Source organism: Piliocolobus tephrosceles, chromosome 1 (assembly GCF_002776525.5).
Source record: "Piliocolobus tephrosceles isolate RC106 chromosome 1, ASM277652v3, whole genome shotgun sequence".
NCBI lineage: Eukaryota > Metazoa > Chordata > Mammalia > Primates > Cercopithecidae > Piliocolobus > Piliocolobus tephrosceles.
Window position 1 is genome coordinate 196768595 of NC_045434.1, and position 22750 is coordinate 196791344.

At 45.5% G+C, this 22750-nt stretch overlaps 1 protein-coding gene and 1 non-coding gene across 2 annotated transcripts in view; one reads left to right on the plus strand and one right to left on the minus strand.

Annotated features, from left to right (window-relative positions):
* Positions 1–22750, plus strand: part of PAFAH2 (platelet activating factor acetylhydrolase 2) — a 43372-nt gene that overhangs the window by 18640 nt on the left and 1982 nt on the right. Inside the window, exons 5-10 of the mRNA XM_026455950.1 lie at positions 359–427; positions 806–947; positions 2421–2534; positions 8413–8504; positions 10913–11083; positions 12853–13007. Coding sequence (XP_026311735.1) covers positions 359–427; positions 806–947; positions 2421–2534; positions 8413–8504; positions 10913–11083; positions 12853–13007 — 743 coding nt within the window. The remainder of the gene's footprint in view (positions 1–358; positions 428–805; positions 948–2420; positions 2535–8412; positions 8505–10912; positions 11084–12852; positions 13008–22750) is intronic.
* LOC111547802 lies at positions 21278–21381 on the minus strand. The gene has a single exon (XR_002733229.2). It is a non-coding gene; the product is annotated as a U6 spliceosomal RNA (small nuclear RNA).

A 22750-nucleotide genomic window follows, 5' to 3' on the forward strand; every position in this document is an offset into this window, starting at 1 on the left:
CAGAGCGAGACTCTGTCTCAAAAAAAAAAAAAAAAAAAAGAAGAAATCTCTCTGGCTCTGAAGTCCAGATCATTGCCTTCCCTGGAAAAGTAGGAGAAGGTGAAAAGGAACTTAAGAACCTGATTCCCTGTATCAGTTAGAAATTGGGCAAGTTGTATTTAACAGAAAACTCCCAAGTAATAGTGACTTAAATACGGTAATGTTTATTTCTCTCTCAAGTGAAAGGAAGCCAGAGGTAAACAGTTGAGGTTGATATGGTAGTTCCATAAGATGGCTGCTAGCAGAGCATGGTTGGAATAAGGGTAAAGACTCGCCTGTTCTTTTGATCCTTTTTCCTTGTTCCTTTCTGAATCTCCAGGACTTTGTATTCAGCCTTCTGCATGGAGCTGGCCTCACGTGGCTTTGTGGTTGCTGTGCCAGAGCACAGGTGAGGGATAAGCCGTCATGGATTGGGTGCCTGCAGTGAGCTAGGATAGAGGCTAGTCCCCTATAATATATTATTTCTAACCCTTTCGACAACCATGCAAGCCAGCATTATACCCCTTTTAAAGAAGAGAAAACCAGGGTTTAAAGGTGTTAAATAATTTGCCAAAAGTGACACAGCTGAATTGGAATTCAAACCCAGGTCTGTCTCTAAAATCTGTATTTTTTCCACTTTCCTATGCATGCCCCAGATCTCCTTCCCTACTAGCCAAAGGGTGATCTAGAGCCTTCTAGATGAAAGGGAGGCTTTAGGCTTTGGTAAAGGGGAAAAATAAGCTCAAGAATGTTTTCTGGTTTCTCTCTGATGATGTGTGTATTTCAGGGACCGGTCAGCAGCAACCACCTATTTCTGCAAGCAGGCCCCAGAAGAGAACCAGCCCACCAATGAACCGCTGGAGGAGGAATGGATCCCTTTCCGTCGAGTTGAGGAAGGGGAGAAGGAATTTCATGTTCGGAATCCCCAGGTAAGTTTGTGCCAGTTGGGGAAGGAGAGTTAATGAGTCTGTCCTCTCCCTACTATATTTGATAGCAAGACTTTTAGTTAACCCTCTTTTCAAACGTCAGTCATAGTGGGTCTGAGTTTGCCACATCAGTGGAAATACATAGGATATTAATCAGGACTCTTGCAATTGCTGTGACAGAAACCCAACTTAGGTTTACTTAGGCAAAAAAAGGGAATGATGGGCTCATATAAGTAGACTTATATGAGGAAGAGCAGGACAATTGGAACCAGACTTGAATGCCGTCAGGATTTGTTCTTCATCCTCATTTCTGTCTCTCTCTTGGTTGGTGGGTCTCATCTTCAAACTGGCCTACTTTCCAAGGTTAGAACCGTAAGTTTTTTTTTTTTTTTTTTTTGAGATGGGGTCTTGCTTTGTCACCCAGATTGGAGTGCAGTGGCATGATCATGGCTCACTACAGTCTCAATCTTCTGGGCTCAAGAGATCTTCCTACCTCAGCATCTTGAGTAGCTGGGACTACAGGCATGCACCACTATGCCCAGCTACTTTGTTTTAATTTTTATTTTTTTGAGACACACTCTTACTCTATCACCCAGGCAAGAGTGCAGTGGCACCACCATGGCTCAATAGCAATGTCATCTCCTAGGCTCAAGTGACCCTCCCACCTCAGCCTCCTGAGTAGCTAGGACTACAGGCACATACCACAACACAATTTTTTTTTTTTAGTAGAGATGGGGTCTTGCTATGTTTCCCAGGCTGGTCCCAAACTCCTGAGCTCAAGCTGTCCTCCCACTGTGGCCGCCCAAAGTGCTGGGGTTATAGGTGTGAGCCATGGCACCCAGTTAGAACCACAGCTCTTGACAGCTCTGACCTTGTGTGTGTTCAGCCTTGTCACCTATGAGAATAGGACTGTGTTTGAGTTGATCCCTCAGTCCCCTACCCTGGTGCCAAACTGCAGTTTGAAAAATCCTGGAGAGGGATTCCAGGCCTGGGGAGAAGTAACAAAATGGGAAGTTCCCACCAGAAATGCATTGTTTGATTGGGGGTGGGAAGGCCATCCTCAAAAGGCAGGGTTAACAGGAGAAGGAAGCGGGGTAAGTGCTTGGGAGACAAAAACAATAGATGTCTGATGTAAATGGGCAGTGGAATCCAGTACTGGATTGCTAATAACAGCACTCTTAATTCCTTTTGTTTTTAAAATGCTTTCATGTACATCATCTCATTGGATCCTTCTGACAGCCCTGTGGTTAGGTAGGTAGAGTCGGAACAACAGGGCCGAGTCTGTTATGCTGTTGGGCAGTGCTTATGTGAGCTGCAAGGTAGCTGAGCCTTTCTCAGGATGTGGCGCCCAAGATGCTTGCTGAGGCATGGGTGGGCAGACTATCTGTGCATTCTTCCTTGGCTCTGTGTGTGAGGGAGATTCTCGCTGGACAGTTGCAGAGTGTTCCAGTCCCACTGGGACTGTCTTTGTTGCAGGTGCATCAACGGGTAAGCGAGTGTTTACGGGTATTGAAGATCCTGCAGGAGGTCACTGCTGGGCAGACTGTCTTCAACATCTTGCCTGGTGGCTTGGATCTGATGACTTTGAAGGTATGAAAGCAATTGATATGATCTAGAGCCCAGTATTCAGGGCTTTCTTGGTTACAAGTAACAGAAACCTAACTAACTGGTATAAACCAAAAGAGAATTGATTGGCTCATATAACTACCAAGAAGACCAAAGGCCAACTTTAGGCCAGTGTAGTTAGACCCAGGGTCTCAGACATTATCATCAAAGCCCTGGCACTCTTCTCTCCCCTCTCCTGGCTTGGTTTCTCTGTGTATATGTGGTTTTCTCACCAGACTCTCTCCTTTAGGCAAGAAAGGTGGTCGCTAGCAGTTCAAGCCTGCACCTCAACTTACAGCTCCAGGTTTTTTGCTTTTTTTTTTTTGAGACAAAGTCTCGCTCTTGTCCCCAGGCTGGAGTGCAATGGCGCAATCTTGGCTTACTGCAACCTCCGCCTCCTAGGTTCAAGCTATTCTCCTGCCTCAGCCTCCCAAGTCACTGGGATTACAGGCGCCTGCCACTACACCTGGGTAATTTTTGTATTTTTACTAGAGACAGAGTTTCACCATGTTGGCCAGGCTGGTTTCAAACTCCTGACCTCAGGTGATCTGCCCACCTTGGCCTCCCAAAGTGCTGGGATTACAGGCGTGAGCCACCACGCCCGGCCTCAGCTCCAAGTTTAAAAAGAAAAGAGACTATCTTAGCTTCCACTAATCTGGGAAAGCTGTGACCCTATGTGGGTCTTATGCCCCTCTGGGCCAGTGCCTGTGTCAGAGGGAGAGGGTATTCCGATTGGCCTGCCTAGGTTACATTCCCACTTCTGGGTCAGGTGATTGACCACCCACAAGGCCAGATGGATGGTGGGGAGAAGATTCAGGCTACTGAGCAGCAAACAGCCTGTATCCACTGCAGGCTCAGTCCTTCCTTTGAGGGAATCCCAAGAACCCTCCCAGGAGGGTATAAAACCATCCTGGCCATGAAATTTGGTGCTTATGAAGATACATTCTTTATGCCCCACCCCCACCCAATCTTTTTTTGTCCATAATTTCAAAAGTCATTCAGGCTCTATTCAGAGAACCAAGAAATTTCATAAAAGCATGAAGAAAAATGAAAAACCTTTTTCGATATTTTGATATTTTTCCTTTCAGTTATTTTTACATGTATTAATATGTGTATATATATTTTTTACACAATTATGTTATCATTTAATACAAGCTGTTTTGTGGCCTTATTTTCATTTAGCAAGAGAGTATGAGTATCTTCTTATGCCAATTAATATTTTTCTATGGCATGATTTTAAAATAAATTTTTTAGAGACAGGATCTTGCTATCTGCCCAGGCTGGACTCAAACGCTTAGGCTTAAGCAATCCTCCTGTATAGCTTGACTTTTATTATTTATTTTTATTTATTTAATTTTTTTGAGACAGGACCTCACTCTGTCACTGAGGCTGGAGTACAGTGGTGTGATCACCACTCAGTGTAGCTATCGCAGTCTCCCATGTAGCTGGGACTAGGCGCCCGCCACCACGCCAGCTAATTTTTTGTATTTTGTAGAGATGGGGTTTCACCATGTTTCCCAGGCTGGTGTCAAACTCCTGGGCCCAGGCAATCCACCTGCCTCGGCCTCACAAAGTGTTGGGATTACACCCAACTGCATGATTTTTTTTTTTTTTTTTTTTTGAGACGGAGTCTTGCTCTGTCGCCCAGGCTGGAGTGCAATGGCCGGATCTCAGCTCACTGCAAGCTCCGCCTCCCGGGTTCACGCTATTCCCCTGCCTCAGCCTCCGGAGTAGCTGGGACTACAGGCGCCTGCCACCTCGCCCGGCTAGTTTTTTTGTATTTTTTAGTAGAGACGGGGTTTCACCGTGTTAGCCAGGATGGTCTACGATCTCCTGACCTCGTGATCCGCCCGTCTCGGCCTCCCAAAGTGCTGGGATTACAGGCTTGAGCCACCGCGCCCGGCCACTGCATGATTTTTAATAGCCATGTCATATTGTATTGTATGAATAAGAATGGTATGTGTGTGTGTGTGTGTGTGTGTGTATAAAAAATACGGCCAGGTGCAGTGGCTCACACCTGTAACCCCAGCATTTTGGGAGGCTGAGGTGGGCAGATCACAAGGTCAAGAGATTGAGACCATCCTGGCCAACATGACGAAATCCCGTCTCTACTAAAAATACAAAAATTAACTAGGCATATAGTCCTGGCTACTCAGCAGGCTGAGGCAGGAGAATCACTTGAACCCATGGGTCAGAGGTTGCAGTGAGCTGAGATTGCACCATTGCACTCCAACCTGGTGACAGAGCAAGACTGTCTCAAAAAAAAAAAACTTATATATTTACAATTACTGCTTTATGAGACTTTGGTATTTTAAGAGCTCCTCCCACAAACTTATGCAGTAAGCATTTGTACCTCTTTACCTAGAAAGAAACCAAGGATCAAAAAGGCTAAGTACCCAAGATTACCCAGCTAAGTAAGTGGTAAAGTCAAACATGAAATTGGGGCTTTTTGATTCTACAGCCTATGCTGTATGCCCCAAATGTATATTTTAGAATATATATTTTATTCTTTTTTATTTTTATTTTTTGAGACGGAGTCTCACTCTATCGCCCAGGCTGGAATGCAGTGGCCGGATCTCAGCTCACTGCAAGCTCCACCTCCCGGGTTCACACCATTCTCCTGCCTCAGCCTCCCGAGTAGCTGGGACTACAGGCGCCCGCCACCTCACCCGGCTAGTTTTTTGTATTTTTTAGTAGAGACAGGGTTTCACCGTGTTAGCCAGGATGGTCTGGATCTCCTGACCTCGTGATCCACCCGTCTCGGCCTCCCAAAGTGCTGGGATTACAGGCTTGAGCCACCGTGCCTGGCCTTTAGAATGTATATTTTAAAGGCTTTGGTAATATCCTCCAGGAAGAAGCAATATACCTGCATGCCCAGTAGGTAACACAGACCCTGGAATCTAGAGTGCTTTACCAACTACAGTGTTCATGTCATCAACCTGCATGAGAGTTAGAGGTGCCCTGGACACTGAGGTCCGGGCCTGCATGCTTGTGATCCTGAGAAAGGCACTGGGAAGCCAGGCTTACGTCTGTAATCCCAACAGTTTGGGAGGCTGAGTCAGGTGGATCACTTGAGCCCAGGAGTTCAATACCAGCCTGGTCAACATGGCGAAACCCCATCTCTAGTAAAAATACAAAATTCAGGCCGGGCGTGGTGGCTCATGCCTATAATCCCAGCACTTTGGGAGGCTGAGGCAGCCTGACCACCTGAGGTCAGGAGTTCGAGACCAGCCTGGCCAATATGGTGAAACCCCATCTCTACTAAAAATACAAAAAACTTAGCTGGGCGTGGTGGCCGGCACCTGTGATCCCAGCTACTCAGGAGGCGGAGGCAGGAGACTTGCTTGTACCTGGGAGGTGGAGATTGCAGTGAGCTGAGACCACTTAGCGTGAGCAACAAGAGCAAAACTCCATCTCAAAAAAAAAAAAAAAATTTAGCTGGGCGTGGTGACATGTGCCTATAGTTCCAGCTACTCGGGAAGCTGAAGCACGAGAATTGCTTGACCTTGAGCCTAGGAGGTGGAGGTTGCAGTGAGCCAAGATCGTGCCACTGCACTGCAGCCTGGGTGACAAAGTGAGACTCTATCTCAAAAAAAAAAAAAAAAAGGGAAATGGCAGGCTACATTCCAGTTAGATCAGTTAAGAGGGTAGCCTTCTGGGGGAAATACAGCATAAAAAAAAAGCTAAGTACATTTTCATCTATCAAATTGAGTAAGATCCAAAAATTGATTACTCACTCTGTTAACAAAGTTGTGGGCAAGTAGATATTCTCCTACATTGCTGGTGAGAACACAAATCGTCCCATGGAGAGCATCTGGCAATTGATATCATCAGCAGTACAAATGCATATGTTTCTTTGACCCAGTAATTTCCAGTTTGGGGAATTTATCCTACAAATAAATACCTGCACACATGCAGCATAATAGATGGACAGTGTTATTCATTCCAGTGTTGTTTGTTATGGCAAAAGTTTGATAGTAATCTAAACGTTCACCAGTGAGGGAACTGGTTCAATTATGGGACAGTGGATGTGTTTGCTTGGTTAATGCTAATTGCTAGAGTGTGTAAACCCCACATTTCAGTGGCTTAACACAGTAGAAATGTATTTCTCTCCTACATAAAGTTCAATATGGGTGCTCCTGTATAAGAGGCAACTCAGGGATCCCTGCTTCTTTTATACTTTCTTATGGCTCTACCCTCTCACAAAATTTATGAATCCCAAATTTGTTGTTTGCATTAAGCCAACGGAATGGGAAAGGGCATAGAGGTTTGTATGAGACAATTTATGGACCAGGTCTGGAAGTAGAGATAGCACTTTTGCTCACATTCTGTTGGCTAGAACAATCACAAGTCCTTTTCTAATCACTGGGAAATAGTTTAGCTATGAGACCAGGAAGAAGAGGAAAAGATTTGGTGATCGGCTAGCTGTCTGTCCCATGGCCAAGTCGCTGTGAAAAAGGATGTGGAAACTCTTTATGTACTAATGTTGTTATGTACAAAAAGATACACCGCCGTGTGTATGAAAAGAGGGAAAGTGTATATTCATGTTGACTTATGAATATAAGCAATCTCCTCAGGGACACATAAGAAACTGTTACCTGTTTGGAGGTAGGTGGCGGGCAACCATGTAGAGAAAAACAGGGTAAGTAGGAGACTTCTTTGTATACCTCTGATTTTAGAGGTATATGAATATATTAACCTGTTTTTTTAAAATGCTGAAGAGGCCATCCAACCGAGATGCTGATCTGAGGGTACTGAGTGAAGCGGGAGGATTTAGGTACAAAGCCTTGGAATAGACACTGGGGAGAGCAGAGCAAAAGTTCAGAGCAGAGGCTGGGCCGTAGAGCCTGGAGAGGCCTCCTGAGCCCCTTAGCAAGCAGCTGCAGTGGCTTTTTATATAACCATACCCTGAAGGCTTCTGGGGATGACCAGAAATAGATATGTGCGGAGCATGTTAGCGTGCACAGATTCGCTCTTCCCTTGACTTTGGATAAAAATCACGACAGATATCCAGAGAGGAAGGAGAACCTGCACTGGCTTCTGCACAAGCAGTCTTTGCTCCAGAGCACAATGGATGGGCAGCAGGAGCATCCCTGTTTCACCCTCAGTTCAGTCCATGTATCATGGACCCTTGGACCAGTTTATAAGGTGGAGATTCTAGAGGATGGAGGAGGCTCTTATTCTGAACATGCTCATAAACCAATGGGTCAATGTGGAATCTGACCATTTTGAGCCATTCATTTCTTCATAGATGGTTTTTTTTTTTTTTTTTGGGGGGGGACAGGGTCTCACTCTGTAACCCAGGCTGGAATGCAGTGGTGCAATCATGGCTCACTGCAGCCTCAACCTGCTGAGCTCAAGCAGTCCTCTCACCTCAGCCTCCTGAGTAGCTGGGACCATACGTGTACACCACCATGCCCAGATAATTTTGTACCTTTTTGTAGAGACAAAGTTTTACCATGTTTGAGCCCTGGCTGGTCTCAAACTCCTAAGCTCAAGCAATCCGCCCGCCTTGGCCTCCCAGAGTGCTGGGATTACAGACATGAGCCACCACACTTGGCCTATTCATAGATATTTGAATGTCTACCCTGGTCCACTATTGTTAGGTAGTGAGATTCCAAAAGTAAACATGAAAAGTATGGTTTTCACAATTCCTGCCTACACAAGACTGTTCAGTCTAAGGATTGCTTGACTGTTGCCCCTTCCATAGGCAAGAGATTCTTGATAGTGTGGTGTTGGTGGACTCACTTGCTGTATTGTGCCTTTGGCCTCATTGCATCACATTTCTTCCTCTTGCTCCTGATGAATTCCTAAAGAAGCAGTCCTGAGTTTCTGACTTGACTAAGTTCTCCGCTTTCCTCAGGGCAACATTGACATGAGCCGTGTGGCTGTGATGGGACATTCATTTGGAGGGGCCACTGCTATTCTGGCTTTGGCCAAGGAGATCCAATTTCGGTGAGTTTCCTAGTAGTGTTCCTGTGCTTAGCTCCATACACCATTTATTCATTTAGCAAGTATTTGTTACACAAGTACTATATTCTTGGCACTGTTTAGGGACTGAGGATTCAGTGGTTAAACAAGAAAACAAGATCTCTGATTTCATGGGATTATATTATTGTGGGAGGAGACAGACTAGTGAAAAAGCCAACAGATAATAAAATCCCCGTGACCAAAGTGCAATGAAGAAAAATAAGGCTGAGCATGATGGCTCACTCCTGTAACCCCAGATCTTTGGGAGGCTGAGGCAGGAGGATTGCTTGAAGCCAAGAGTTTGAGATCAGCCTAGGAAACATCACAAGACCCCGTCTCTATAAAAAATTTTAAAAAGGGAAAAACAAAACTTAGCTAAGTGTTATAGTGCATGCCTGTAGTTCCAGCTACTTTGAAGGCTGAGGCAGAGGGATCACTTGAGCTCAGGAGTTCGAGGTTACAGTGAGCGCTGAGGCGGGCGGATCACAAGACCAGGAAATCGAGACCATCGTGGCTAACACGGTGAAACCCCGTCCACTTTCAGCCTGGGCAATAGAGCAAGACCCTGTCTCAAAAAAAAACAGAGAAAAGAAAACAGGCTGATATGTCTCTGAGAAAGTGAAACCAAGACTGGAAAGGCAAAGAAGCCAGCTGTGTGAAGATCTAGAGGAAGATCTTTCCAGCCAGCAGGAATAGCTAATGCAAAGGCCCTGCGGTGGAAAGAAGCTTTTTGTGTTAGGGTGGGAGGAGCATAGTGAGTGAGGGGGAGGCAATTTAGGCTGTGATCAGAAAGAGAAGCCGGGACCAGATCACGGGGTCGTTTGGCCAGGGTAAGGAGGTGTAGATTTTATTCTAAGTATGATGGGAAACTGTTGAAGATTTTCAACAGAGAAATATCAATCTTACATTTTAAAAGATCCTTCTGGCTACTATGCGAAGAATGGATTGTAGCAGGACAAGACTGAAAGCCTAGAGGCTCATTAGAGAGATGCTGTTTCAGAGTCAACGTGAGAGATGATAAATTTACATCAGGATTGAGATAATGGGATGGAGAGAAGTGACTGGAGTCAGGATATGTTTTATAGTTTTCAGGACTTGGTCATGTGGGAGGTGAAGGAAAGAGAAGAAATCCAGGTTTTTAGTTTTATTTTTTTCCCTTTGAGAAGGGTCTTGCTCTATTGCCCTATGCTGGAGTGCAGTGGTACAGTCAGCTCCCTGCAGCCTCAACCTCCTAGGCTCAAGTGATTCTCCTGCCTCAGCCTCTCAAATAGCTGGGACTACAGGTACATGCTACCATGCCCTGCTAATTTTTTAATTTTTCTTTTAAGAGATGGTGTCTTGCTCTATTGCCCAGGCTAGTCTTAAACTCATGGGCTCAAGTGATCCTCCTGCCTCAGCCTCCCAAAGTGCTGGGATTACCGGGATGAGCCATCATGCCCAGCCCAAGGTTTTTCATTTGTGTATCTATTATTTGAGTGGAAGATGATTGTCCTTTATTGAGATGGAGAAGAATAGAGGAGCATTTCAGGGGTCTGAGGAGGGAAATGGCTAAATCTTAAGGCCGTAATATTGCCCTTGGTGACATGGTTTTGCTGTTGGCACCAAGGAGGCTTTGCTTGACCTCACATAGAACCTTGTGCAATCGGGGCACTAAGCTATATTGTTTTGCCACCTTGTCTGTTCTGTCTTCCCTGCTGGACTGGGAGCTCCTTGAGAGCAAGAACACTCATTTATGTCTATATCCAAAGCACATAGTAGACACTCAATGAATATTGAATGAATGAATAATTAAATGAATGAAGTGCCATTCTATGAAACTCAGGTCAGTCACCTGAGAGTAGATCCTGGAGAAGAGGGAGATCTGATCCTTGTTCTCAGGGAGTTTGAAATCTAGAAGGGCTGGGTGCGGTGGCTCATGCCTGTAATCCTAGCACTTTGGGAGGCCGAGGCGGGCAGATCACAAGACCAGGAAATCGAGACCATCGTGGCTAACACGGTGAAACCCCGTCTCTATAAAAATACAAAAAATTAGCCTGACGTGGTGGCGGGCGCCTGTAGTCCCAGCTACTCGGGAGGTTGAGGCAGAAGAATGGCGTGAACCCCGGGAGGCGGAGCTTGCAGTGAGCCGAGATCTCACCACTGCACTCTAGCCTGGGCGACGAGCGAGACTCCGTCTCAAAAAAAAACAAAGAAATCTAGAAGGATCTTTGGTGAAAAGTAAAAGTGATCCCTATCTAAGATTCTAACTGAAGGCCATGGGCCCTGGTACCCCCTTCCTGGCTTTCTGAGCCTTTACCCCACCAGAGGGAGGAACTCCGCCCTTCCCTCCACTACCCTAACTATTCTTGCCTGGGATTCCCCATGGCAACTCCAAATGTCTGGTCCTATTCCAGGTGTGCAGTGGCTCTGGATGCTTGGATGTTTCCTCTGGAACGTGACTTTTACCCCAAGGCCCGAGGCCCTGTGTTCTTTATCAATACTGAGAAATTCCAGACAATAGAGAGTGTCAATTTGATGAAGAAGATATGTGCCCAGCATGAACAGTCTAGGATCATAACCGTTCTGTGAGTAAACCACAAGGTCGTGATCCCAGTGCCCTCTCCATTTGTCATTCGCTGTGGCGCCCTTAACTTCTGAATTACCCAGAACTTTCTACCCATTAGTAGGATACCTGAATACTTCCTGAATTGCAAAGAATTTAGAATTTTCTGTCTGTCCTTCTTCTCCACTAAGCTCCATCTACAGTGACTTATTCCATAGTTTATCTGACTTTATGACAGGATTTACCTAGTGCTTTCTGAAAAAGGGCATTATGGGATTGCGTGTTGGAAAGGAAGTGGTGTGGGTTTGGGTGAGTTCCAGAGATTGCTAGTCTCATTTGGGAATTTTATTGGGTCATTGGAAGAGTGTGAATATGGTAGACCTTTGATATTCACCAGACACATTTCTAGAGACCTTCATGAATACCAGAATCACAGATCATTGTTAACATCTGTTGTCTTCCATAAACCATCTATATTCTGGTCAAGAGAAGCCACATTTTCTTCACTTCCATCATCAGCACTATCAGTTGGTTTCCTTTTGGGAGCCATTTTTCACAGGGAAAAAACATTTTTAGTGACTTTAAGAAATGTTCCACATGTGGGAGGTGATATTGAGCCACAGATGTCAGGCTGAGATCTCACGGACTGCTCTTGCCCTGCAGTCAAGCCCAGCAGCACACAGGATTCAGGGATCCATCTGGTTCCTATTTCAGCAGAATGACAAGTGACTGCATGCCGTGGACCTTTGGAGTCACTGGGTAGTTGAAATGCCAAATCTAGAGCCCTTGAGCACTGGGGCCGGCAGCATGGCCGGTGACTTCTTCCCTTGCTCATCTTGGTCCCGGCCCTCTTTCCTAGGGCCACCCCTCCTCCTTCAGTTAGGTTGCATGGCAGTGGACACTGCCTGAATGCTTCCCCAGGTCAGATTCAGGATAATTGTGACCAGGAGGGAAGGGAGGTGAGGCCAGTTGGGAAGGGGTCACTCAGGGGACTTAACACCTGGCAAGGTATCATTTATTCAGCCGAGTGCTGGATACTCAAGTATCCCATATATTATTCTATATACCTTTTTGTGTGCCTTAACTAATGCATTTTTTAAAGTCAGTTTTTCTGTGATATCAAATACTTTAGCATTTAAATTCTCTTTCTCTCACTGAATTTACTAGTGAATTCAGTTATGAATAATTTAGCCCAAAATTAACCTAGTGAGGATTTTACCTGCAAATTAAATGTATTTAGTGCCATAGGACTTAAGTTCTAACCCAGGAACTCCCTTTTACAAAGCACTTACTCTTACTTTTTTGATTGTTTAAATAAAGGCAAGTAATTCCTTTTCCCTCTTCACTCTGTGGTACAGTTCTGAAGAATAACTTAATTTGTTTGTGAATGGTTTGAAATTCACCGGGCAAAAGCCACAGCTAATAGATTATAGTAACATAGAAACGCCACGTGCCACAGACCCCACCTCCTTGCTCCTGTCCCCGCTCCAGCTAGCTCAGCCTTTTCCCTGCACTGCCAGGCATTGTAGTCTAGGGGTCAAGCTACCTTTGAAGCCAGGCACATCTGGCTTCAAATACTAACTCCACCCCCAACTACTTGTATGACCTGACCCTAAGCAGATTGTTTCTTTCCTTGGATTCTGTTAAGGGGGAAAATACTTCCCTTACAAGGTTGCTGTGAAAATAAACTGTGATAATGCATGAAAAGCACCTTGCACATAGTAGGTGCCTAACACACATCTGTATGCCCTCGCTGCCAGACCCCTGCAAGTTGTTTTTCTTTTCCCCTAGTGGTTCTGTTCATCGGAGTCAAACTGACTTTGCTTTTGTGACTGGCAACTTGATTGGTAAATTCTTCTCCACTCAAACCCGTGGGAGCCTGGACCCCTATGAAGGGCAGGAGGTTATGGTGCGGGCCATGTTGGCCTTCCTGCAGAAGCACCTCGGTAAGGAGAAAACTGGGGCTCTTGGGGCAACCGTGGGGTCCCTTAGATTTCCTTGCAGCAGAGTGAAATCTCTGACGTGTCTGGGATCTGGGAAGGAGATTTATGGCAAGTGGAAAACCTGAGTGAAGGAGAGAGTTACATAGAATTACAGAAAAAACAAGGCCAGTTGCAGTGGCTCACGCCTGTAATCCTAGCACTTTTGGGGGTTGAGGTGGGAGGATGGCTTGGGGCCAGGAGTTCGAGACCAGTCTGAGCAACATAGTGAGACTCTATCTTTACCAAAAAAAAAAAGAAAACAAAAAAAGCAAATTAGCTGGGTGTGGTGGCACACACCTATAGTCCCAGCTACTCGAGAGGCTATGGTGGGAGGATTGGTGAAGCCCAGGAGGTCTAGGCTGCAGTGAGCCATGATCGCACCACTGAACTCTAGCCTGAGCAACAGAGCAAGACCCTGTCTCTAAATAAATAAATAATTAAACACATAAATAAGAAAAAACACTTAACTGAAAGTTTGGGCCAGGCGCGGTGGCTCAAGCCTGTGATCCCAGCACTTTGGGAGGCCGAGACGGGCGGATCACGAGGTCAGGAGATCGAGACCATCCTGGCTAAAACGGTGAAACCCCGTCTCTACTAAAAAAATACAAAAAAACTAGCCAGGCGTGGTGGCGGGCGCCTGTAGTTCCAGTTACTCGGGAGGCTGAGGCAGGAGAATGGCGTAAACCCAGGAGGCGGAGCTTGCAGTGAGCTGAGATCCGGCCACTGCACTCCAGCCCGGGCTACAGAGCGAGACTCCAGTCTCAAAAAAAAAAAAAAGAAAGTTTGGAGATTCTGACTATCTTGCTTGCAGAATGACTTTGGCCTAGTCATTTAACCTCTCTGAAACTTGGTTTCCTCCCTGTAAATGGAGTATTCACCTCTCTCTACTCCACCACCTCTCTCCTTACTCGGACTCATTATTACCCACCTTTTCTGCATTGTAGGGGAGCTTATGAGGATAATGGGCTAAATTCATGGAAGTGTTTTAAAGAAACAAAGCATGGAAGGACTATGAATAATGTCATCAGTCACAGAGCAGCTAAAGGGCCAGACCTGCAGAGGTCCGTGGTCCAGCTTCCACCCAGAGGAGGCATCCTCTTGTTAAGCTTTATTGGTTACAAAGACTAGAGGCTCACAAACTCAGCTTCAGAAAAAAAGGGGAGTTTGTTTATGAGAGTGCACCTGGACTGGGTGGGAGCACAGTTATAGAAATCAGGGTGACTGACAGGACTGACTTTTCTTTCCATCTGTCTCCTGGGGTCAGTCTCTGTGTTTTCCTCTCACGACATCTCTTTTTCTTTGTTCCATTATGCATTTTTTTTTCTGCTCTGTGGTTTTTCTCTCACTGATAGCAGCTGTTTATTCCGTTTCTACTTCCTCATAGCTTGAACCACTCAGAGTGTGTTCCCTCTCGCTTGTGGTATCCTTTCATCTTCAGCTCCCACTGCTCACTGCTGTATTTTTTTTTTTTTATTTCTTTGAATAGATTCTCAAGAGAGGCAATTTGATTGTATCAGCTCCTCTTTGCCTGCCAGAACACACTGTAGCCCTGTCCCAGCGAGGCTCCAACGCTCTCTGCATCAGAGGTCCCTTTCTGATCCCTTAGCAGGTGCTGTGTGCAGGGCAGTTTCCATGAGAAAGGAACCAGGCTTGCCTGAATTTCGAAGGTTTGCCTTTAACCTAAGAGCAAGATCTCCCACTTTGTAACCCCCCTCTACTTGCCCAGATTAACCCCTCAAGAGCTACCCAGAGAAGCCTCAGACGGCACCTGGCAGTTCCCTAGATATTTGAAGTCACCTATGCTGGTCCTCTCTGAGTGTTCTGTTTATTAAGCTAAATGTTCATGGTACCTCCACCTTTCCCTGCTCAGTTCCCCGTGTTGCTATTTGTTATCCCCTTCCTTTGGAGTCACTGTTTTTTGGTGCTCCTTCTGAAGTGTGGTGCCCTAGCTGGGCGTCATCGCTCACATCTGTAATCCCAGCTACTTTGGGAGGCTGAGATGGGAGGATCGCTTGAGGCCATAGGTTTGAGACCAGCCTGGGCAACATAGTGAGACCCCATCTCAACAAAAAAATAAATAAAATTAGCCAGGTGTGGTGGGATGTGCCTATAGTCCCAGCTACTCGGGAGGCTGGGGTGGAAGGATCACTTGAGCCTGGGAGGTCAAGACTGCAGTGCGCCAAGATCGTGCCATTGCACTCCAGCCTGGGCAATAGAGTGATACCGTCTCTAAAAAATAAAATAAATAGATAAACTGTGGTGCCCTGACTTGACTATAATGTGTTAGATATGGTCTGACCGGTGCTGTCCTGGACAGTCACTTCTGTGCTCTGTTTTGTTTTGTTTGAGATGGAGTCTCACTCTGTTGCTCAGGCTGGAGTGCAGTGGTGCAATCTCAGCTCACTGCAACCTCAACCTCCTAGCTTCAAGCGATTCTCCGGCAATTCTCCTGCCTCAGCCTCCCAAGTAGCTGGGACTACAGGCATGCACCACCACACCCAGCTACTTCTGTATTTTTAGTAGAGACAAGGTTTTGCCACGTTGGCCAGACTGGTTTTGAACTCTTGACCTCCAGTGATCCACCTGCCTCGGCCTCCCAAAGTGCTGGGATTACAGGTGTGACCCATCGCACCTGGCCGCCTCTGTGCTCTGGACACTAGGCTTTTAGTTGGATGACCTGAGTGCATTCACATTCCTCACAAGCGCACAACAAACTTAGCCTGGATTGAGTTTGCATTGAAAACACATCTGTCTTACGCATTTATTGACTTTTTGGAAGTAAATTTTCATTTTTCTATTTCTGCCTGTTCGTTTCATCTTGCACATCATGAGCCTTGATTCCATTCTGTGTTTGGAGACCTTAGGGTCAATAAGAGATTTAGGGCATCATTCTTATCACCTGGCAAGTAGGGAATGGACCCATGTCTCAAGACTTTGATGGTGCCTGACTGCCTGGTCCTCAGCCCTCTTTCCCTGTCTCTTCATAGGCACCATGTTAAAAGCTTAAGATGAAAGATGATAGGAAGCCCACCATGGCACGGTTGTGCTCCCTTTAAAAGCAATACCCGTTGAGCTAAGATACTCACTGTTAGAGACCAGCAGACATGGAAATGGGGTAGGAGGCACTTAGACTGAAGGAAGATTGTTGAGGACTTACTTTATGCCAGGCCTTCTGCTCCTACTTTATCGTGGTAATTCTAGAGACAGCCCTTTCCAGAAGATACCTTTATTTTTAACTCCATTTTACAGGGGAGGATACCAAAGCATAGGAAATTAAATGATTTCTTCAAGCTTATCTGGTTATCAAGTGGCAAAGCCAATATGTAACCTAAACTGGCCAGTTCCAAGGCCCATGCCCTTAGTCACTTCACTATGCTGGCGGTGACTCTGAGTGATAAGTTCCATGGCCACAGTAGGCACTCAGTCTGTAGACTGTCTACACAGAGGACAGTTGCCTAACTTTGACAGGAGAGGAAGAACAGCTAGGAAAGGAGGCTTCCTTGACAACACAATGCTTGCTTTAATCTTAGCAGAGGGTTCACAGGCAGGAAAGGGCGAGGGTCTTCTGGACAGAAGGCACAAATGCTTGAGTGGGCCTGGTCAGGATTGGGAAACTGTGCTGAGTGTATCTGGAGCTCAGGAGAGTGAATTGTTGAAAGACAAGGATAAAGAAGTGAGCAGAAGCCAGATGAAGATGCCCATGGATTTGCTGAAGTGAGTTTGAATGTTATTCCACAGGCCGTCAGGAGCCCCTGGTGGGTTTTAAGCAGGTGAATGTCGTGATTAGACTTGTGCTCGCAGTCTGGTGCATTGTGGAGGATGGGGCAAGGTGAGAGGCAGGGAGCTTTTAGGTAGGAGGTTCTTGCACTAATCTGGGTGATAAGAGATAAGGCAGTCTGAAAAAGTCGGGCGCAGTGGCTCATGTCTATAATCCCAGCATTTTAGGAGGCCGAGGCAGGAGGATTGCTTGAGCCTAGGAAGTTGAAGCTGCAGTAAACTGTGATTGTGCCACTGCACTCCATCCTGGGTAACACAGTGAGACCCTGTCTCAAAAGAAAAGAAAAAGGCCAAGGGCCTGGGCTTGGGCTAATTAGCTTTACAAAGAGAGAAAAGCTTTTAGTAGCCACACAGTACATTGTCACATGGGAAACTAAAATAGGCTGTAAGTGGCTCAGCTGAACCTCTCACTCTGAAAAAAAATCCTTCTGAAAGCACTTGTTTGGCTGCTCTGGGGATATGATCTTCTATGAAGACTGGTGCTTCCTTCATATTAACTCCATGCAGCTCCTGTCTGCACCTACTCTCCTCTCCCACTCTCCTGGAAGACTATTTCACACCTTCTTTCTCCTCAAACCTCTCACACCTCTTCCCTTATCCTGTCTCTCAGTTAACTATGCCTCCCACTTCACCGAGAAAATGGAAGCACCCAGCACTTCCTCAGACTCCCAACACCACCTCTTCCCACCTTCCTGTATATAATCAGCTTTCCCTTTGGTTTCTAGGGTTCCCGCCTCAGTTGCCTAATGAAGGCCAACCCCCCAACACGAGATTCCATCCTCTTCTGTCTGCTCAACATGATTGCGCCAGTGATTCTTCCCTCTTTCTTTTATTTATTTATTTATTTATCTATCTATCTATCTATCTATCTATCTATCTATCTATCTATCTGGGACAGAGTTTCACTCTGTCGCCCAGGCTGGAAGGCAGTAGCCGCCATCTCAGCACACTGCAACCTCTGCTCCCAGGTTCAAGTGATTCTCCTGCCTCAGCTTCCCGAGTAGCTGGGATTACAGGCACCTGCCACCATGCCCAGCTAGTTTTTGCATTTTTAGTAGAGATGGAGTTTTGCCATGTTGGCCAGCCTGGACTCAAACTACTGACCTCAAGTCATCCACCCACCTCGGCCACCCAAAGTGCTGGGATTATAAGCGTGAGCCACCATGCCCAGCCCCTCTTTACTTTAGATCATCAATTTTTCCCTCTCTCCTGGTTCATTTCATGCTGAAGTTTCTCACAGAAAAAAAATAATTTTCTCTTGACCTCAATATCCCCTGCAGTTGCCACCCATCTCCCTGTTCCCCATCACAGCAAAACTCAAAAGAACGTCTGCCTTTGCTTTTTCTAATTCCACTCTTCCCATTCCCTCTTAACCCACTCCAGGCTTGCATCACAGTGCTCCATCAAAACCGCTATTGTCAGGGTCCCCAGTGACCTTCACAACGCTAGCTCCAATAGTTCTCATTCCCCATCTTCTGGAACTCTCTGCAGCTTCTGATGAAGTTGATGGCCCCCTCCTCTGGGAAAACCCCATCTTCACTTCGGAGATCCACACTGTGGACTTTCTCCTATCTCCATGTTTGGGTCTCTTCCATCAGCTGTGCTGCTTGCAGGGCCCCGTGCCTGGACCTCTTCTCATGGCTTTCCATGCCACCTCCATGCTGGGTACTCCCTCTGCCACTGCTCCCCATCTCTACTTAGTCATCTAATAGAAGTAACAAAAAAAAACCAATTTCAACTGCACTCTTTCCCTTCTTCGTTAATAGTAGCTCCATCCTTCTACTCAGGTCTAAGTCTTCATCCTTGTCTCTTCTCTCATGCTGCCCACCCAGACCCTCAAGCAATCCTATTGGCTCTACCTTCAAAATACACATGGAATCAAATCACTTATCACCACCCCACAGCTACCATCCTGTCCAAATCATCTCTCATCCAAATTAGTGCAGTGGTTTCCTAACTGGTCTCCTCACTGCCACCCTTGCCAGTCCCTCCCCCTCACAGTCTTTTTTTTATTTGTATAAATGTAGGGGGTACAAGCGCAATTTTCTTACATGGCTATGTTGCATGTGGTGAAGTCTGGGCTTTTAGTGTACCCATCACCCGAATAGTGAACATTGTACCCAGTAGGTAATTTTTCAGCCCTCGCCCCTCTCCTACCCACCCACTTTTTGGAGTCTCCAGTGTCTTATTTTTCTGCTCCATATGTCCATGTGTACCCATCGTTTAGCTCCCACTTATAAGTGACAACATTCGGTATTTGACTTTCTGTTTCTGAGTTATTTCACCTGGGATAATGGCCTGCGTTTCTGCAAAACGTGATTTCATCCTTTTTTTTATAACTGAGTCGTATCCCGTGGTATATCTGTACACCAGATTTTATTTATCAGTTCTTCTGTTGATGGGCACTTGGGGTGATTCCATATCTTTGCTGTTGTGACTAGTGCTGTGATAAACATACGCATGCAGGTATCTTTTTGGTGTAATGATTTCTTTCCCTTTCGGTAGATAGCCAGTAGTGAGATTGCTGGATCAAATGGTAGTTCTATTTTTAGTTCTCTGAGGAATCTCCGTACCGTTTTCCATGGAAGTTGTACTAATTTACATTCCTACCAACAGTGCATAAGTGTTCCCTTTTCTCCACATCCTCACCAACATTTATTGTTTCTGGACTTTTTAATAATGGCCATTCTGACTGGTGTAGTATCTCATTGTGGTTTTAATTTGCATTTCTCTGATGATTAGTGATGTTGAACTTTTTTTTATATGTTTGTGGGAAACTTGTATGTCTTCTTTTGAAAAAAATGTCTATTCATGTCCTTTGTTCACTTTTTTCTTTGAGTCCAGTTTCTGCAGAACGCCTACTTTTTAGTGGGATTATGTGGTTTTTTTTCTTGTTGAGTTATTTGAGTTCCTTGTAGATTTTTTTTTTTTTTTTAGGGGACGAAGTCTTGCTCTGCCACCCAGGCTGGAGTACAGTGGTGTGATCTCGGCTTACTGTGACCTCTGCTCCCCAGGTTCAAGTGACTCTCCTCCCTCAGCCTGCTGAGGAGCTGGGGATTACGGGTGCCCACCACCATACCTGGCTAATTTTTTTGTATTTTTAATAGAGACAGAGTTTCCCCATGTTGGCCAGACTGGTCTCGAACTCCTGACCTCAAGTGATCCACCAGCCTTGGCCTCCCAAAGTGCTGGGGTTACAGGCGTGAGCCACCGTACCCAGCCTTTCCTTATAGATTCTGGATATTAGCCCTTTGTTGGATATATATAGTTCGGAAATATTTTCTTCCATTCTGTAGGTTGTCTATTTACTCTGTTGATTGTTTCTTTTGTGGTACAGAAGCTTTTTAGTTTAATTAAGTCTCATTTGTCTGTTTTTGGTTTTGTTGCATTTGCTTTTAAGGACAAATTCTTTACCTGAGCCAATGTCCAGAAGAATTTTTCTTCTAGGATTTTTGTAGTTTCAAGTCTTATGTTTAAGTCTTTAATCCATCTTGAGTTAATTTTTGTATATGCTGAAAGATATGGGTCCCATTTCATTCTTCTTCATATGGCTATCCAATTTTTCCAGCACCATTTGTTGAATAGGGTATCTTTTCCCCATGTATATATTTTTGTTGACTTTGACAAAGATCAGTTGGTTGTAGGTATGAGGGCTTTATTTCTGGGTTCTCTATTCTGTTTCATTTATCTAATTTTCTGTGTTTATACAAGTACCATGCTGTTTTGGTTACTATAACCTTGTAGTATAATTTGAAGTTGGGTCATGTGATGCCTCCAGCTTTGTTCTTTTTGCTTAGGATTGCTTTGACAGGCTCTTTTTTGGTTCCGTATGAATTTGAGGACTTTTTTTCTAATTCTGTAAAAAATGACATTGGTAGTTTAATAGGAATTGCACTGAATCTGTAAATTGCTTTGAGCATTATGGTCATTTTTAACAACATTGATTCTTCCATTCCATGAGGGTAGGATGTTTTTTCCATTTGTTTGTGTCATCTACAATTTCTTTAATCAGTATTTTGTAGCTCTCTTTGTAGAGATCTTTCACATCCTTGGTTAAAGGTATTCCTAGGTTTTGTGTGTGTGTATGTGTGTGTGTTTTGTGGCCATTACAAATGGGATTGAATTCATGATTGGGTTCTCAGCTTGATTGTTATTGGTGTATAGAAATGCTACTGATATTTTTGTTTGTTTCTTCATTAGTTTTTTATAGAGACAGTGTCTCACTTTATTGCCTGGGCTGCTCTCAAACTCCTGGGCTCAGGCAATCCTCCTGCCTCAGCCTCCCAAAGTGCTGGTGTTAACAGGCATGAGCCAGTGCACCCAGAAAAATCACCACCACTGATTTTTATACACCAGCTTGGTATCCTGAAACTTTACTGAAGAGTCATTTTATTTATTTATTTATTTATTATTTTGGCTTCCTCAATCATGGTATTATTATTTATTTATTTCTCTTTGAAAAAGACGAATGCTTAACGAATTTGCATGTTATCCTTGTGCAAGGGCCGTGCTCATCTCTGTGTTGTTGCAGTTTTAGTATATGTGCTGCCAGAGCGAGCACTAAAGAGTCTTTTCTTCATAAAGCAGCCAGAGTGATCCTTTTAGGAATTTAGTGAGATCTTCTCACTCCTCTGCTTTGAATTCTCCAGTGGCTCCCAGTCTCCTTAAAAGCCAAAGCCAGACTCGATTATCCTGCCAGGTATATGTCACATGGCCCTCCAGTCCCTCCTGGCCTCCTCCCCTGCTACGCTTCCCTTGGCTCACTTCACTCTCACCACATGAACCTGGAATGCACTAGGCACGCTGCTGCCTCAGGACCTTTGTACTGCTGCTCCCTTTGTCTAGAACATTCCTCTCAGATAGTCTCATGGCACACTCCCACTTCCTTCAAGCCTTGCCTCAAATCTCACCTTCTCAATGAGGCCCACCCTGACCACCCTTTTTAAAACATTGGGCCAGCCGGGCACTGTGGCTCACACCTGTAATCCCGACACTGGGAGACCAAGGCAGGAGGATCACAAGGTCAAGAGATCGAGACCATCCTGGCCAACATGGTGAAACCTCATCTCTACTAAAAATACAAAAATTAGCGGGGTGTGATGGCACGTGCCTGTAGTCCCAGCTACTTGGGCTGGGGAGGCTGAGGCAGGAGAATCACTTGAACCTGGGAGGCGGAGGTTGCGGTGAACCGAGATTGAGCCACTGCACTCTAGCCTGGTGACAGAGCAAGACTCTGTCTCAAAGCAAAAAAAAACATTGGGCCCTTCCTTCCTCCCTTCACCCCAACCCCCAGCTACCACCAGCGCTTCCCTTAGCGGGCTTTATTTTTTTTCCATGGCACCCCTCCCCTTTTCACATCCTATATAATTTACTATGTTTGTTGTTTGTCTCTGCCTGCTAGATGATGAGCTCTGTGAGGACAGCAGTTTCCATGTGTTTTGTTTGTGGATATATTTTTAGCTCGAAGAACAGAGTGTGGCACATAATAGATGTGCTTATTGTTTTTTGAATAAATGACTATGTAGTGTTTATATGTTAGGACCTATTACATGCCAGGTTCCTGGCAGGGTGCTGGGAATCCAAAAATGCATGAGAGTGGTCCCTGCCTTCTGTCCCAGAGTCTGTTTGTTTTGAGGAAGGCCACCATTCACCTGCTCAGCTTGCCCTGCTCCCTCAGCCTGAGGGCTTGGACCCTTTGTGCCTGTTCTTGCTGTGTAGTTACCCCTATCGGCTGTGAGCTCGGGGCCCCCTCTTGAGTCATTCCTGGGTTACGCTGCTCCATGGTGTTGCTGTCCTCTTGCTCCTGCCCTTCACTGAAGTGGTCCTGGATTTGCACCCACAGGCTGACCTGCCAGACACTGCTTTTTGCGTAGTAACTTCCTTGAGCCTGGAACTAGACTTTTCATTTTCTCTGCCTTTTTTTTTTTTCG